General features: G+C 31.7%; 1 protein-coding gene across 7 annotated transcripts in view; it reads left to right on the forward strand.

The window, feature by feature from the left end:
- The window catches only part of LOC127430053 (arf-GAP with Rho-GAP domain, ANK repeat and PH domain-containing protein 1), a 110664-nt gene that overhangs the window by 65450 nt on the left and 29063 nt on the right, over positions 1 to 16151 (forward strand). For all 7 annotated transcript variants that reach the window (XR_007895403.1, XM_051679487.1, XM_051679488.1 and 4 more), the window contains 7 exons: positions 313 to 487; positions 580 to 714; positions 2852 to 2987; positions 4054 to 4156; positions 4248 to 4443; positions 13321 to 13366; positions 13451 to 13614. Coding sequence is in view for 6 of the 7 variants with exons in the window: in XM_051679487.1 (XP_051535447.1) it covers positions 313 to 487; positions 580 to 714; positions 2852 to 2987; positions 4054 to 4156; positions 4248 to 4443; positions 13321 to 13366; positions 13451 to 13614 (955 nt within the window). In the remaining variant the exon portion in view is untranslated. The remainder of the gene's footprint in view (positions 1 to 312; positions 488 to 579; positions 715 to 2851; positions 2988 to 4053; positions 4157 to 4247; positions 4444 to 13320; positions 13367 to 13450; positions 13615 to 16151) is intronic.

Below are 16151 nucleotides of genomic sequence, written 5' to 3' on the forward strand. Positions count from 1 at the left end.
AATCCCACATGCATGTTTGTTATGCAACCAAAATCCCAATAATAACCAGAAAACACAAAGATTTGGTTCATAACATGGGACTTTAAATTATAATCAAGCCCGAAATACACTGGGGACTCCAACTGTGCTTCCAGCTCACACAATCACGCAAAACATGCACTCTTACAATCATTTGCAGTGAATAACAATACAATCATATGACGTAAACCTTGTCATATGGGCTAATAAATACTGTATAAGCAGTAATTAATCAATGTCTCATTGTGTATTACTGTTCAGTGAATAGTTTGCGTGCGTGTTTTTTCTCTGTAGGCGTTGTGTATTAACGTTCAGTCCAGCGACGTGTGTGAGACGTTGGCTTTGGTTTTCTGTGGCGCTGATGTGAACTGTGACACAGGCGACCCGGATTTGCCCACGCCGATCGCCCTGGCGCAACATCACGGCCAGAGCCTGCAGGTGGAGTTTCTCACACAGAACCGCAACACAGGTGTGTTCCACAGAGACTGTTACTATGACAACTGTTGCCGTGCAACGCACCTATCATTTTCACCTTGTGACCTTTGCCCTTTTGATTTACAGAGCTCCCAAGGTCAGAGGTGAAGGTTGCCATAGATACGGTGCACTACATGGCCCCGCCCTCCGTCACGCATAACGGCTTCCTTTTTAAGACCGCCTCCATGGTTCGACCAATCACAGAGAAGAAGAGCAAAGAAGGTGAGCCAATCAGTGACCTGTTCATCAAAGCTGAACCCTTCATGCTGGAAAAGTTAATGCATTCAAACTAGGGCTGCACGATTATGACATTATTTCCATTGATGTGGTAATTGCGATTTATTTGCTTAGTAGAATTAGAACTGAATGGCTTTATTGCTATTTTATACATCAGTGAATCACAAAAAGAGTTCACATTGGCCCTCTTTGCAGCATGAAAAACAAAACTCATTCAAGTTTTGACAAAATTATACAAAGCTCAGTGTCAGAAATTAACTTTTCCTTAAAGGGGCAATAATTGACCCCTGGATTTATTTTTCAGGGGCATTTTTTACGTTTAAAAGGGCAGTTTTTCTAAATTTAATCCATTCCTTTACATAAGTTCTCAATTTGAATAATTCGAAAGTGAATATATACTGTATTACCACCTACCTTTAAAATTAAATCAAAATCAAATAATATTTTCTCTGCTAACAACTAATAAATAAGCTTATAATAGAATATTAAGAACTATATTAGATGTTATAAATAAAAAAATAAAAGCAAAAAAAGAACAAAAAACTGGCGCATTTTAAACACGTAAATGCAGTCGAAATTAAACTGTATTTTAATGTGAATAATATAGTATAATATGTTTATTATATTTCATTATATACTTTATCCCATGTAAAACAATTACTGTCCTTATTGTGCTAAATAATTGTTTTGGTCACACCCCCCTTTGAAACAAGACAAACTTGTTGTCGTATGAGACGCAATGTTTTCTTCCAGCAGGGGGCGCTTGACGGCTCAGAAAACCGAATCCTCCATCCATCCGCATTTACATTTCAGAACGTTTTATATTTCATTGGAGACATTTTTACACTGGATAGTTATTTTTAATAAAAACTGATAATTGCAGGGGCCTGTGTAGCTCAGCGAGAAAAGACGCTGACTACCACACCTGGAGTCACGAAGTCGAATCCAGGGTGTGCTGAGTGACCCCAGCCAGGTCTCCTAAGCAACCAAATTGGCCCGGTTGCTAGGGAGGGTAGAGTCACATGGGGTAACCACCTCGTGGTCGCTATAATGTGGTTCTCGCTGTCGGTGGGGCACGTGGTGAGTTGTGCATGGATGCCGCGGAGAATAGCATGAAGCCTCCACACACACTAGGTCTCCGCGGTAACGCACTCAACCAGTCATGTTATAAGATGTGCGGATTGATGGTCTCAGACGCGGAAGCAACTGAGATTCGTCCTCCACCACCCGGATTGAGGCGAGTCACTACACCACCACGAGGACTTAGAGCGCATTGGGAATTGGGCATTCCAAATTGGGGAGAAAAAAAAACGGATAATTGCAAGCCTCATACCTGTGAATGAAATCCGCCTCAGCAGTATCCATAAAAGCATTTTTAAAGTCCTCATCCAGTAATAATAAATGACTGTGATTGGCCCATCCTGGCCAGAGTTGAGAAAAGTAACAGGTACCACATGACAGCGCCATCTTGGTGCCATCTTTGGGAGCAGTCCAGAACTCAGGACAATAATTTACACCTGATTAATGATGCTGAAAAACTTATATAACGAGTAAAAATAAAACTGACCTAAGATCATTTAGAAATTGCAGCGTGTGGTGCCCCGTGACATAGTTAATCGGGCCCTGAGCAGGAGCAATGTTAATATATAATAGCTCACCTAAAAATGTAAGTTTCTGCCATCATTTAATCATCTCTTCGTTCAAAACCAGTGTGACCTTTGTCATCTATAAAACACAAGAATGAGGGATGATATTGCTGTAAAAGCTTCAAAAGCACATACAGTAAAAGCATCATAAAAGTCCATAACACAAGTGGCTTACATTTAAAACAACAGCAAAGTTTGAAAGTTTAAACAAGACTAAAGTAGAAAAGGCGGAGGGAAAATAATTGCGTACATTGGTTCTTGCGTGTCACTATTTTTGTTGTATGTGTGAAAGTGAACGAGATTTGAGAACATGCGCCTCCCACACTTTGAGAAGCTCTGGGCTGAAGTTCAGCAACATCAAAAAACTGTGGAAGCCTGAAGTAGTGTCACTACTTTTCTACTTGGTGCCGTTTGATTATACTTTAATTGATCTGTTTGATTGTGTTTGTTTGTTTGAATGCTTCTCTCTTTGTCAGAGTTCAGTCGGCGCTGGTGTGTTCTGAATGACGGTAATTTTAGCTACTATGAAAGTGATAAAAACGCGACACCAAATGGCGGACTGAAGATGAGAGAGATCGTTTGTCTCGCCGTCAACCCCGCAGAGACTCATGGGTAACTACACACATTTCCCATAGCGCTGGAGGGATATAAGTGATTTAGAGAGAATCTCACGAAAACAGGTGTGGGTCACATTCACCCCGAAATCAACAACAACAAAAAAGTTTCATTTCTTGCATTGTGACATCACCATGATAATTAAGCACATTTCTCCCTTAGATTTTCATTACTGTAATGTGATAAAAAAAACGTTTTAATTTTGAGCTTTTTAAATTGTCATTATTCTCAGTGTTGATTCTAATTAGAAACTCATTACTGCAATTCAATTATTATTATTATTATTATTATTATTTTTAGCTAAATCAGCTCAAATTCAAGGCAGAACAGCAAATGTATACATACTTTACTATTTAAAAAAAAAAAAGAAAATCTGCATTTCATTAATTAAAATTTGTGAATAAAATGTGCCAACTTGTCATGAAAGTAATGTCACAATAAAAAAAAGTCCTAAAATGCTAAATATAATTTCTTGTTTTTGACTTTTGGGGTGAAATATGATCCAGTTTTGTGAGATTCACTTTTTTGTGGGGACCAGTGTTGGGGAAGTAAATCTATAAAATTGTAATCAGATTACTTTACTGATTACTTCATCGAAAAAGTAATCACATTACTAATTACTTGACTTTAAAGTAACTTTTTAAAACACTTCACAGAAAGGGTTTTGATTTTTTTGCTCAAAAAATTTAGAATAATGTCTATTTCCTCATTGTCACACACAAGTCACACACTCGGCAGTCAGCACCACACGTTTCTCCTTTACAGTGACTTATGCGGGGGGCGTACGCCTTCAGCGTTTTATTTTAGAAATATGTAGCCCAAGTAATGTCCTTTAAAGTAATTAACTTAATTGAGAAAGTCAGTAACTGTCATCTGATTACTAGAATTTAAAATATAATGTGTTACACTACTTTTTGAATAAAAAGGTAATTTGATTACAGTAATTAGTTACTTTGTAATCAGATTACACAACACTGGTGGGGAATGATAGAATTCACATCATCTCTTTGAATGTTAGTCGACGGTCCTTCTTTATTTCTTGTTGTTTTTCTGTTTCTGTCAGGTATGATTACACATTTGAGTTGTACTCTGATACGGAGCGTTTGTATCTGTTTGGCATTGATAATCCAGAAACCATGCGTGAGTGGGTCAAATCCATCGCTAAGGTAACCAGTGTTCTGTCCTGGGTCGGCGGTCTCGGGTTTGAAATGGCATCTCATTAAAAATGCTGTATCTCTCTGTCTCTGTATTTTACAGTCATTTATTCCAGTCGGAGCAGAGGATCTGTTACTAAAAGACTTTGAGCGCATCGGCCGACTGCGTTATAAAGACGGTCTGAATCTAGAAAGCTCCAGACTGGCCTGGTTCTCTCTGGTGGGGTCGAATCTGCACATCCGTGTGGACGAACATCTCAGAGACGAAACCATCGACCTGCAGAAACTCCTGGAGCTCTGTGAGTGACAGAATATTGGAAACCAGTGCTTTTTATCGTTTTATCTCATAATTATGATTTAGTTATGGTAGCTCATTTCCAAATGAAAACAAAAATGTGCTTCGGTTAGTCATATTTATGAGATAAACTCATAGTTATTTGATTCAAAGTCATAACTTAGATCAAAAGTAATAATTATGATAAAAAGTCTTTATGAGATACTAAGTCATAATTATGAGATACAAAGTCATAATTGAGATACAAAGTCATAATTATGAGATAAAAAGTCATAATTGAGATACAAAGTCATAATTATGAGATAAAAAGTCATAATTGAGATAAAAAGTCATAATTATGAGATAAAAAGTCATAATTGAGATACAAAGTCATAATTGAGATACTAAGACATAATTGAGATACTAAGTCATAATTATGAGATACTAAGTCATAATTATGAGATAAAAAGTCATAATTGAGATACTAAGACATAATTGAGATACAAAGTCATAATTGAGATACTAAGACATAATTGAGATACTAAGTCATAATTGAGATAAAAAGTCATAATTATGAGATAAAAAGTCATAATTGAGATAAAAAGTCATAATTGAGATACAAAGTCATAATTGAGATACTAAGACATAATTGAGATAAAAAGTCATAATTATGAGATAAAAAGTCATAATTATGAGATACTAAGACATAATTGAGATAAAAAGTCATAATTGAGATACTAAGTCATAATTGAGATAAAAAGTCATAATTGAGATAAAAAGTCATAATTATGAGATAAAAAGTCATAATTGAGATAAAAAGTCATAATTATGAGATAAAAAGTCATAATTGAGATAAAAAGTCATAATTGAGATACTAAGACATAATTGAGATAAAAACTCATAATTATGAGATAAAAAGTCATAATTGAGATAAAAAGTCATAATTGAGATACTAAGACATAATTGAGATACTAAGTCATAATTATGAGATAAAAAGTCATAATTGAGATAAAAAGTCATAATTGAGATACTAAGACATAATTGAGATAAAAACTCATAATTATGAGATAAAAAGTCATAATTGAGATAAAAAGTCATAATTGAGATACTAAGTCATAATTGAGATAAAAAGTCATAATTGAGATACTAAGTCATAATTATGAGATAAAAAGTCATAATTGAGATACTAAGTCATAATTGAGATAAAAAGTCATAATTATGAGATAAAAAGTCATAATTGAGATAAAAAGTCATAATTGAGATAAAAAGTCATAATTATGAGATACTAAGTCATAATTGAGATAAAAAGTCATAATTATGAGATAAAAAGTCATAATTGAGATACTAAGACATAATTGAGATAAAAAGTCATAATTGAGATAAAAAGTCATAATTATGAGATACTAAGACATAATTGAGATAAAAAGTCATAATTGAGATACAAAGTCATAATTATGAGATAAAAAGTCATAATTGAGATAAAAAGTCATAATTGAGATAAAAAGTCATAATTATGAGATAAGTCATAATTGAGATAAAAAGTCATAATTGAGATAAAAAGTCATAATTATGAGATACTAAGACATAATTGAGATAAAAAGTCATAATTGAGATACTAAGTCATAATTATGAGATAAAAAGTCATAATTGAGATACTAAGACATAATTGAGATAAAAAGACATAATTGAGATACTAAGTCATAATTATGAGATAAAAAGTCATAATTGAGATACTAAGTCATAATTATGAGATAAAAAGTCATAATTGAGATACTAAGTCATAATTGAGATAAAAAGTCATAATTATGAGATACTAAGACATAATTGAGATAAAAAGTCATAATTGAGATAAAAAGTCATAATTGAGATACTAAGTCATAATTGAGATAAAAAGTCATAATTGAGATAAAAAGTCATAATTATGAGATACTAAGACATAATTGAGATAAAAAGTCATAATTGAGATACTAAGTCATAATTATGAGATAAAAAGTCATAATTATGAGATACTAAGTCATAATTGAGATAAAAACTCATAATTATGAGATACAAAGTCATAATTATGAGATAAAAAGTCATAATTATGAGATACTAAGTCATAATTATGAGATAAAAAGTCATAATTATGAGATACTAAGTCATAATTGAGATAAAAAGTCATAATTATGAGATACTAAGTCATAATTGAGATAAAAAGTCATAATTATGAGATACTAAGTCATAATTGAGATAAAAAGACATAATTATGAGATACAAAGTCATAATTGAGATACTAAGTCATAATTGAGATAAAAAGTCATAATTGAGATACTAAGTCATAATTATGAGATACAAAGTCATAATTGAGATACTAAGTCATAATTGAGATAAAAAGTCATAATTGAGATACTAAGTCATAATTATGAGATAAAAAGTCATAATTGAGATAAAAAGTCATAATTGAGATAAAAAGTCATAATTATGAGATACTAAGACATAATTGAGATAAAAAGTCATAATTGAGATAAAAAGTCATAATTATGAGATACTAAGTCATAATTGAGATAAAAAGTCATAATTATGAGATACTAAGACATAATTGAGATAAAAAGTCATAATTGAGATACTAAGTCATAATTATGAGATAAAAAGTCATAATTGAGATACTAAGACATAATTGAGATAAAAAGACATAATTGAGATACTAAGTCATAATTATGAGATAAAAAGTCATAATTGAGATAAAAAGTCATAATTGAGATAAAAAGTCATAATTGAGATACTAAGTCATAATTATGAGATAAAAAGTCATAATTGAGATACAAAGTCATAATTGAGATAAAAACTCATAATTATGAGATACTAAGACATAATTGAGATAAAAAGTCATAATTATGAGATACTAAGTCATAATTGAGATAAAAAGTCATAATTATGAGATACTAAGTCATAATTGAGATACTAAGACATAATTGAGATAAAAAGACATAATTGAGATACTAAGTCATAATTATGAGATACAAAGTCATAATTGAGATACTAAGTCATAATTGAGATAAAAACTCATAATTATGAGATACTAAGACATAATTGAGATAAAAAGTCATAATTATGAGATACTAAGTCATAATTGAGATAAAAAGTCATAATTATGAGATACTAAGTCATAATTGAGATACTAAGACATAATTGAGATAAAAAGTCATAATTATGAGATACTAAGACATAATTGAGATAAAAAGTCATAATTATGAGATACTAAGTCATAATTGAGATAAAAAGTCATAATTGAGATAAGTCATAATTATGAGATAAAAAGTCATAATTATGAGATACAAAGTCATAATTGAGATAAAAAGTCATAATTATGAGATACTAAGTCATAATTGAGATAAAAAGTCATAATTATGAGATACTAAGTCATAATTGAGATAAAAAGACATAATTATGAGATACAAAGTCATAATTGAGATAAAAAGTCATAATTGAGATACTAAGTCATAATTATGAGATAAAAAGTCATAATTGAGATACTAAGTCATAATTGAGATACAAAGTCATAATTGAGATACTAAGTCATAATTATGAGATAAAAAGTCATAATTGAGATAAAAAGTCATAATTATGAGATACTAAGTCATAATTGAGATAAAAAGTCATAATTATGAGATACTAAGTCATAATTGAGATAAAAAGACATAATTATGAGATACTAAGTCATAATTGAGATAAAAAGTCATAATTGAGATACTAAGTCATAATTATGAGATAAAAAGTCATAATTGAGATACTAAGTCATAATTGAGATACAAAGTCATAATTGAGATACTAAGTCATAATTGAGATAAAAAGTCATAATTGAGATACTAAGTCATAATTATGAGATAAAAAGTCATAATTGAGATAAAAAGTCATAATTGAGATAAAAAGTCATAATTATGAGATACTAAGACATAATTGAGATAAAAAGTCATAATTGAGATAAAAAGTCATAATTATGAGATACTAAGTCATAATTGAGATAAAAAGTCATAATTATGAGATACTAAGACATAATTGAGATAAAAAGTCATAATTGAGATACTAAGTCATAATTATGAGATAAAAAGTCATAATTGAGATACTAAGACATAATTGAGATAAAAAGACATAATTGAGATACTAAGTCATAATTATGAGATAAAAAGTCATAATTGAGATAAAAAGTCATAATTGAGATAAAAAGTCATAATTATGAGATAAAAAGTCATAATTGAGATACTAAGACATAATTGAGATAAAAAGACATAATTGAGATACTAAGTCATAATTATGAGATACAAAGTCATAATTGAGATACTAAGTCATAATTATGAGATACAAAGTCATAATTGAGATACTAAGTCATAATTGAGATAAAAACTCATAATTATGAGATACTAAGTCATAATTGAGATAAAAAGTCATAATTATGAGATACTAAGTCATAATTGAGATACTAAGACATAATTGAGATAAAAAGTCATAATTATGAGATACTAAGACATAATTGAGATAAAAAGTCATAATTATGAGATACTAAGTCATAATTGAGATAAAAAGTCATAATTGAGATAAGTCATAATTATGAGATAAAAAGTCATAATTATGAGATACAAAGTCATAATTGAGATAAAAAGTCATAATTATGAGATACTAAGTCATAATTGAGATAAAAAGTCATAATTATGAGATACTAAGTCATAATTGAGATAAAAAGACATAATTATGAGATACAAAGTCATAATTGAGATAAAAAGTCATAATTGAGATACTAAGTCATAATTATGAGATAAAAAGTCATAATTGAGATACTAAGTCATAATTGAGATACAAAGTCATAATTGAGATACTAAGTCATAATTATGAGATAAAAAGTCATAATTGAGATAAAAAGTCATAATTATGAGATACTAAGTCATAATTGAGATAAAAAGTCATAATTATGAGATACTAAGTCATAATTGAGATAAAAAGACATAATTATGAGATACTAAGTCATAATTGAGATAAAAAGTCATAATTGAGATACTAAGTCATAATTGAGATAAAAAGACATAATTATGAGATACTAAGTCATAATTATGAGATAAAAAGTCATAATTATGAGATACTAAGTCATAATTATGAGATAAAAAGTCATAATTGAGATACTAAGTCATAATTGAGATACAAAGTCATAATTGAGATACTAAGTCATAATTGAGATAAAAAGTCATAATTATGAGATACTAAGTCATAATTGAGATAAAAAGACATAATTATGAGATACTAAGTCATAATTATGAGATAAAAAGTCATAATTGAGATACTAAGTCATAATTGAGATACAAAGTCATAATTGAGATACTAAGTCATAATTATGAGATAAAAAGTCATAATTGAGATACTAAGACATAATTGAGATAAAAAGACATAATTGAGATACTAAGTCATAATTATGAGATAAAAAGTCATAATTGAGATACTAAGTCATAATTGAGATAAAAAGACATAATTGAGATACTAAGTCATAATTATGAGATAAAAAGTCATAATTGAGATACAAAGTCATAATTGAGATAAAAAGTCATAATTGAGATACTAAGACATAATTGAGATAAAAAGTCATAATTATGAGATAAAAAGTCATAATTGAGAAAAAAAGTCATAATTATGAGATACTAAGTCATAATTGAGATAAAAAGTCATAATTGAGATAAAAAGTCATAATTATGAGATACAAAGTCATAATTGAGATAAAAAGTCATAATTATGAGATACTAAGTCATAATTGAGATAAAAAGTCATAATTATGAGATACTAAGTCATAATTGAGATAAAAAGTCATAATTATGAGATACTAAGTCATAATTGAGATAAAAAGACATAATTATGAGATACTAAGTCATAATTGAGATAAAAAGTCATAATTGAGATACTAAGTCATAATTGAGATAAAAAGTCATAATTGAGATACTAAGTCATAATTATGAGATAAAAAGTCATAATTGAGATACAAAGTCATAATTGAGATACTAAGTCATAATTGAGATACTAAGTCATAATTGAGATAAAAAGTCATAATTGAGATACAAAGTCATAATTGAGATACTAAGTCATAATTATGAGATAAAAAGTCATAATTGAGATACTAAGTCATAATTGAGGTAAAAACTCATAATTGAGATACTAAGTCATAATTGAGATAAAAACTTATAATTATGAGATAAAAAGTCATAATTATGAGATAAAAAGTCATAATTGAGATAAAAACTCATAATTATGAGATAAAAAGTCATAATTTAGATAAAAAGTCATAATTGAGATAAAAAGTCATAATTGAGATAAAAACTCATAATTATGAGATAAAAAGTCATAATTGAGATAAAAAGTCATAATTTAGATAAAAAGTCATAATTGAGATAAAAAGTCATAATTTAGATAAAAAGTCATAATTGAGATAAAAAGTCATAATTTAGATAAAAAGTCATAATTGAGATAAAAACTCATAATTATGAGATAAAAAGTCATAATTGAGATAAAAACTCATAATTATGAGATACAAAGTCATAATTGAGATAAAAAGTCATAATTATGAGATACAAAGTCATAATTATGAGATAAAAAGTCATAATTGAGATAAAAAGTCATAATTATGAGATAAAAAGTCATAATTGAGATACAAAGTCATAATTATGAGATAAAAAGTCATAATTGAGATACAAAGTCATAATTGAGATAAAAAGTCATAATTGAGATACAAAGTCATAATTGAGATAAAAAGTCATAATTGAGATACTAAGTCATAATTGAGATAAAAACTCATAATTATGAGATAAAAAGTCATAATTGAGATAAAAACTCATAATTGAGATAAAAAGTCATAATTGAGATAAAAACTCATAATTATGAGATAAAAAGTCATAATTGAGATAAAAAGTCATAATTATGAGATAAAAAGTCATAATTGAGATACAAAACTCATAATTGAGATAAAAAGTCATAATTGAGATAAAAACTCATAATTATGAGATACTAAGACATAACTGAGATAAAAAGTCATAATTATGAGATACTAAGTCATAATTATGAGATAAAAAGTCATAATTGAGATACAAAGTCATAATTGAGATACAAAGTCATAATTGAGATACTAAGTCATAACTGAGATACAAAGTCATAATTGAGATAAAAAGTCATAATTGAGATACAAAGTCATAATTGAGATACAAAGTCATAATTGAGATAAAAAGTCATAATTGAGATACTAAGACATAATTGAGATAAAAAGTCATAATTGAGATACAAAGTCATAATTGAGATACTAAGTCATAATTGAGATACTAAGACATAATTGAGATACAAAGTCATAATTGAGATAAAAAGTCATAATTGAGATACAAAGTCATAATTGAGATACTAAGTCATAATTGAGATACAAAGTCATAATTGAGATAAAAAGTCATAATTGAGATACTAAGTCATAATTGAGATACAAAGTCATAATTGAGATAAAAAGTCATAATTGAGATACTAAGTCATAATTGAGATACAAAGTCATAATTGAGATACTAAGACATAATTGAGATACAAAGTCATAATTGAGATAAAAAGTCATAATTGAGATACTAAGTCATAATTGAGATACAAAGTCATAATTGAGATACTAAGACATAATTGAGATACTAAGTCATAATTGAGATACAAAGTCATAATTGAGATACTAAGACATAATTGAGATACAAAGTCATAATTGAGATAAAAAGTCATAATTGAGATACTAAGTCATAATTGAGATACAAAATCATAATTGAGATAAAAAGTCATAATTGAGATACTAAGTCATAATTGAGATACAAAGTCATAATTGAGATACTAAGACATAATTGAGATACAAAGTCATAATTGAGATAAAAAGTCATAATTGAGATACAAAGTCATAATTGAGATACTAAGTCATAATTGAGATACTAAGTCATAATTGAGATACAAAGTCATAATTGAGATACTAAGACATAATTGAGATAAAAAGTCATAATTGAGATACAAAGTCATAATTGAGATACTAAGTCATAATTGAGATACAAAGTCATAATTGAGATACTAAGACATAATTATGAGATAAAAAGTCATAATTGAGATACTAAGTCATAATTGAGATACTAAGTCATAATTGAGATACTAAGTCATAATTATGAGATAAAAAGTCATAATTGAGATACTAAGACATAATTGAGATAAAAAGTCATAATTATGAGATACTAAGACATAATTGAGATAAAAAGTCATAATTATGAGATAAAAAGTCATAATTATGACATAGAAAGTGAAAAGTATGAGATATTAAGTCATAATTTTAGTCATAATAAAAAAAGTATTTTTCATCTAATTATTCTCTTTTTCTCATAACTGACTTTTAATGTCATTAATATGACTTCGAATCTAATAATGATGACTTAAAGTCTCATATATATGACTTAGTATCTCAGAATTATGACTTACCAAAGCGTTTTTTTTTTTTTCTCATGTGGTGGAGACGGGCTTCCCTAGTATTTAATGTAGTCTGAGTCATATTTATTTTTTACATTGTGTAGTTTTGTAGATGGTTTTTGAGGATGAGTTCATGTCACACAAACCCATCCATGTTGACATCTGTCTAATTTGATGAGCTTCTACCAAGTGACAAATTATTTTATATTAGTTTGATTGGACACACGGCCTTTGACGTCAACAGAAAATAAATATAATTGAAGAGTTTTCTCCCTTTTAAAAGTTGATTAGAGTATTTATTGTGCTATCCTAACTGTGCACAATTAGTTGGTAAGTTTTATTGTATTATTTGCATTTAACATTGCTGTCCATGACCCGATCAGAACACACCTGAGACTAATTTTTGATAGATTGTTTGTGTTTATTTCTCCAGCGATCCAGCCTGAAAATGAAGTTCTAGTTCTAGTGGAGAGAGGCAGGTGAGCAACTCGAGTTGAACAGTTTCACACTTTAGTTTGGTTTGTGAGTGACGGTGGTGTTGATGAGCAGGACTGTCTCTGCAGGACGCTGTACATCGAGGGCGAGAGGAAGTTGGATTTTCAGGGATGGGCGACAGCGATCCAGAGAGCAGCAGGGAGTTCAGGAGACACACTGAGTCAACAGCAGCTGACAGAGGCGAATATTCCTGTTATAGTGGAGCGCTGCATTCACTTCACCACACAATACGGTGCAGTACTCTATTTTACTCTATTAGATGAAATTGCTGTCATGTCACACCGCAGGCAATCGCACAAAGCAGCAGCTTTCAGTGGTGTGTGTGAGCAGTGCTGCGGTTTTATTAGTCTGTTAAGCATTATATAATGCAATTATGTTTGTTAATGTAAATAAAAGTTATTATAAAGTGATATCTATGGTTTATAGTGAAGAAATATATGTAGGTTCAGTTTTAACTTTGACTTGATTTCTGTTGAACAAGTTACAGCAAATAAATGCAAAGACCAATTTAAGAAGAAATAATGATGTTTAGATGTTATTTTGTTTTCTTATCAAATAAGATCATTGTTAGAACATATTGACCTCATCTTTGTCACAGCCATTGTGCTTAGGAAATTAAAACTGTTGTTTGCGACAGTGTGACGAGGTCTCTGACCTCTCAAGGAGGAAGTGAGGGTCGGGTAAACGTACAACACATGTCTTCTATTTTAAACACTTTCTCGTCTAGCACAACAAGGTTTGCTTTTCATTACAACACAAAACACACAGAACACTCTGCTGCGTGTGTCTCTCTCTCTCCCCTCCGGCGGACTGGACTGCTCTTTTATATCCCTCTCAGCTCTCACTGCAAACACAAACAGCTGTTAGGGATAATTTCCCACAGGTGTCAATCCTTACCGTTCTTCCTCTTGCGGCCTCACTCTCCACAACCATCTCGGCCACAACCCCATCACCCGACTCAGGCCGGGGACCCATCCGGCCTGTGACTTACCCCCCCCCCCCCCATTTCCATAGAGGAAATCCACCACAACCATCTGCAACCCTGGCCTGTGGACCAAACTTAAAAGGCTGGAAAGCTTGTTACCAACGGTGATCAGCGCGCTCAGCTGAGACAATGCGTAGAGGTACTGCTTCCGGATATCAAGTTGTGTAGTCCACCAGAACCAACATGAAATGATGCCCACATGCCGTCTGCTTTAATGGCCCGACAAGGTCCATGCCAGTTCTTTCGAAGGGGACCTCGATCAATGGGAGGGGGCGCAGTGGCACTTTTGGGGTGGCCACGTGATTCACCAACTGACAGTCACGGGATGCCGCACACCACCTGCGAACATCCCCGTGAATGTCTGGCCAATAGAAATGTGCCATCAGAAGGTCAAGTGTTTTTCCCTGCCCTAAGTGACCTGCCATCGGATTATAATGAGCTATCTGGAATAACATTTCCCCACAGCTCTTCGGTACTAACAATTGGGTTGTATCCTCCTTTGTCTAAGCATCTTGCGTCACTCGATACAACCGATCCTTAATAATTGAAAATACGGATATGCAAGTGCAACTTCTGGCCAGAGGCGTTGACCATCAATCACTTTCACTTGATCAAAGGCGTGCTTAAGGGTCTCGTCTCACGTCTGCTCCAGAGGTAAATCCCCAGCAGAGAATCCTCTAAGGGCTGGGTAAGCCGAGACTTCCCCCTCCCTTACGTCCTCCTGACGTGGAGTTGACGTAGATGGCCCTGGCTTCACCTCCCCAGCCAGCGAGTCTCACGCCACACACCGATACGCTTTATGGCAGGACCCATCCACACACATTCCCCTTAATAATGTAGTAAATGCCAGCCAATTTGTTCTCAAGATTAGTAGATGGGTGAGGAGGGAATTAACTGCAGTCTTGACTCTATGTTTTTGTCCCCGAAATTGAATAATTACCATCACTGCAGGGTAATTTTGATATCCCCATGCACAAGGGGGGTCTGGGTAGCTCAGTGGTAAAATACGCTGGCTACCACTCATGGAGTTCGCTAGTTCGAATCCCAGGGCGTGCTGAGTGACTCCAGCCAGGTCTCCTAAGCAACCAAATTGGCCCGGTTGCTAGGGAGGGTAGAGTCACATGGGGTAAACTCCTCGTGGTCGCTATAATGTGGTTCGTTCTCGGCGAAGGACGAGGACTCCACGATGGCGTAACGTCCTCCAAATCCCGGGTTTTGGCACCACTGTGACAAGGTCTCTGACTTCTCAAGGAGGAAGTGAGGGCTGGGTAAATGTTCAACACAAGTATTTTATTTTACACACTTTCTCGTGTAACACAACAAGGTTTGCTTTTCAGCACAACACAAAACACACAGAACACTCTGCTGCTCTCTCTCTCTCCCCTCTGGCAGACTGGACTGCTCTTTTATATCCCTCTCAGCTCTCACTGCAAACACAAACAGCTGTTAGAGAGAATTTCCCACAGGTGTCAATCCTTACCGTTCTTCCTCTAGTGGCCTCGCGCTCGCACACCCCCATCACTACAGACAGTTAACCTCCTGAGACCCCCGCTTGACCCCTGTGTGCATTTTCCATTTGTCTTTTTGATTTGTAACTAGTTGCACCTAATAAACAAGCAAAAAAAAAAAAAACATTCTAGAGCAAATCGTTTTCCTAAAAATGTATGTCCTCATATGTGGACAGCGGGAATAAGATGTGAAATGTTAACTAATACCAAGCTATAGAAAGTCTGATTTTTGTTTTTCATCAAATTGTTAATTATGTTTCCAGGAGTGTTGATTAA

The sequence above is a fragment of the Myxocyprinus asiaticus genome, chromosome 39, assembly GCF_019703515.2.
Source record: "Myxocyprinus asiaticus isolate MX2 ecotype Aquarium Trade chromosome 39, UBuf_Myxa_2, whole genome shotgun sequence".
NCBI classification, from domain to species: Eukaryota; Metazoa; Chordata; class Actinopteri; order Cypriniformes; family Catostomidae; genus Myxocyprinus; species Myxocyprinus asiaticus.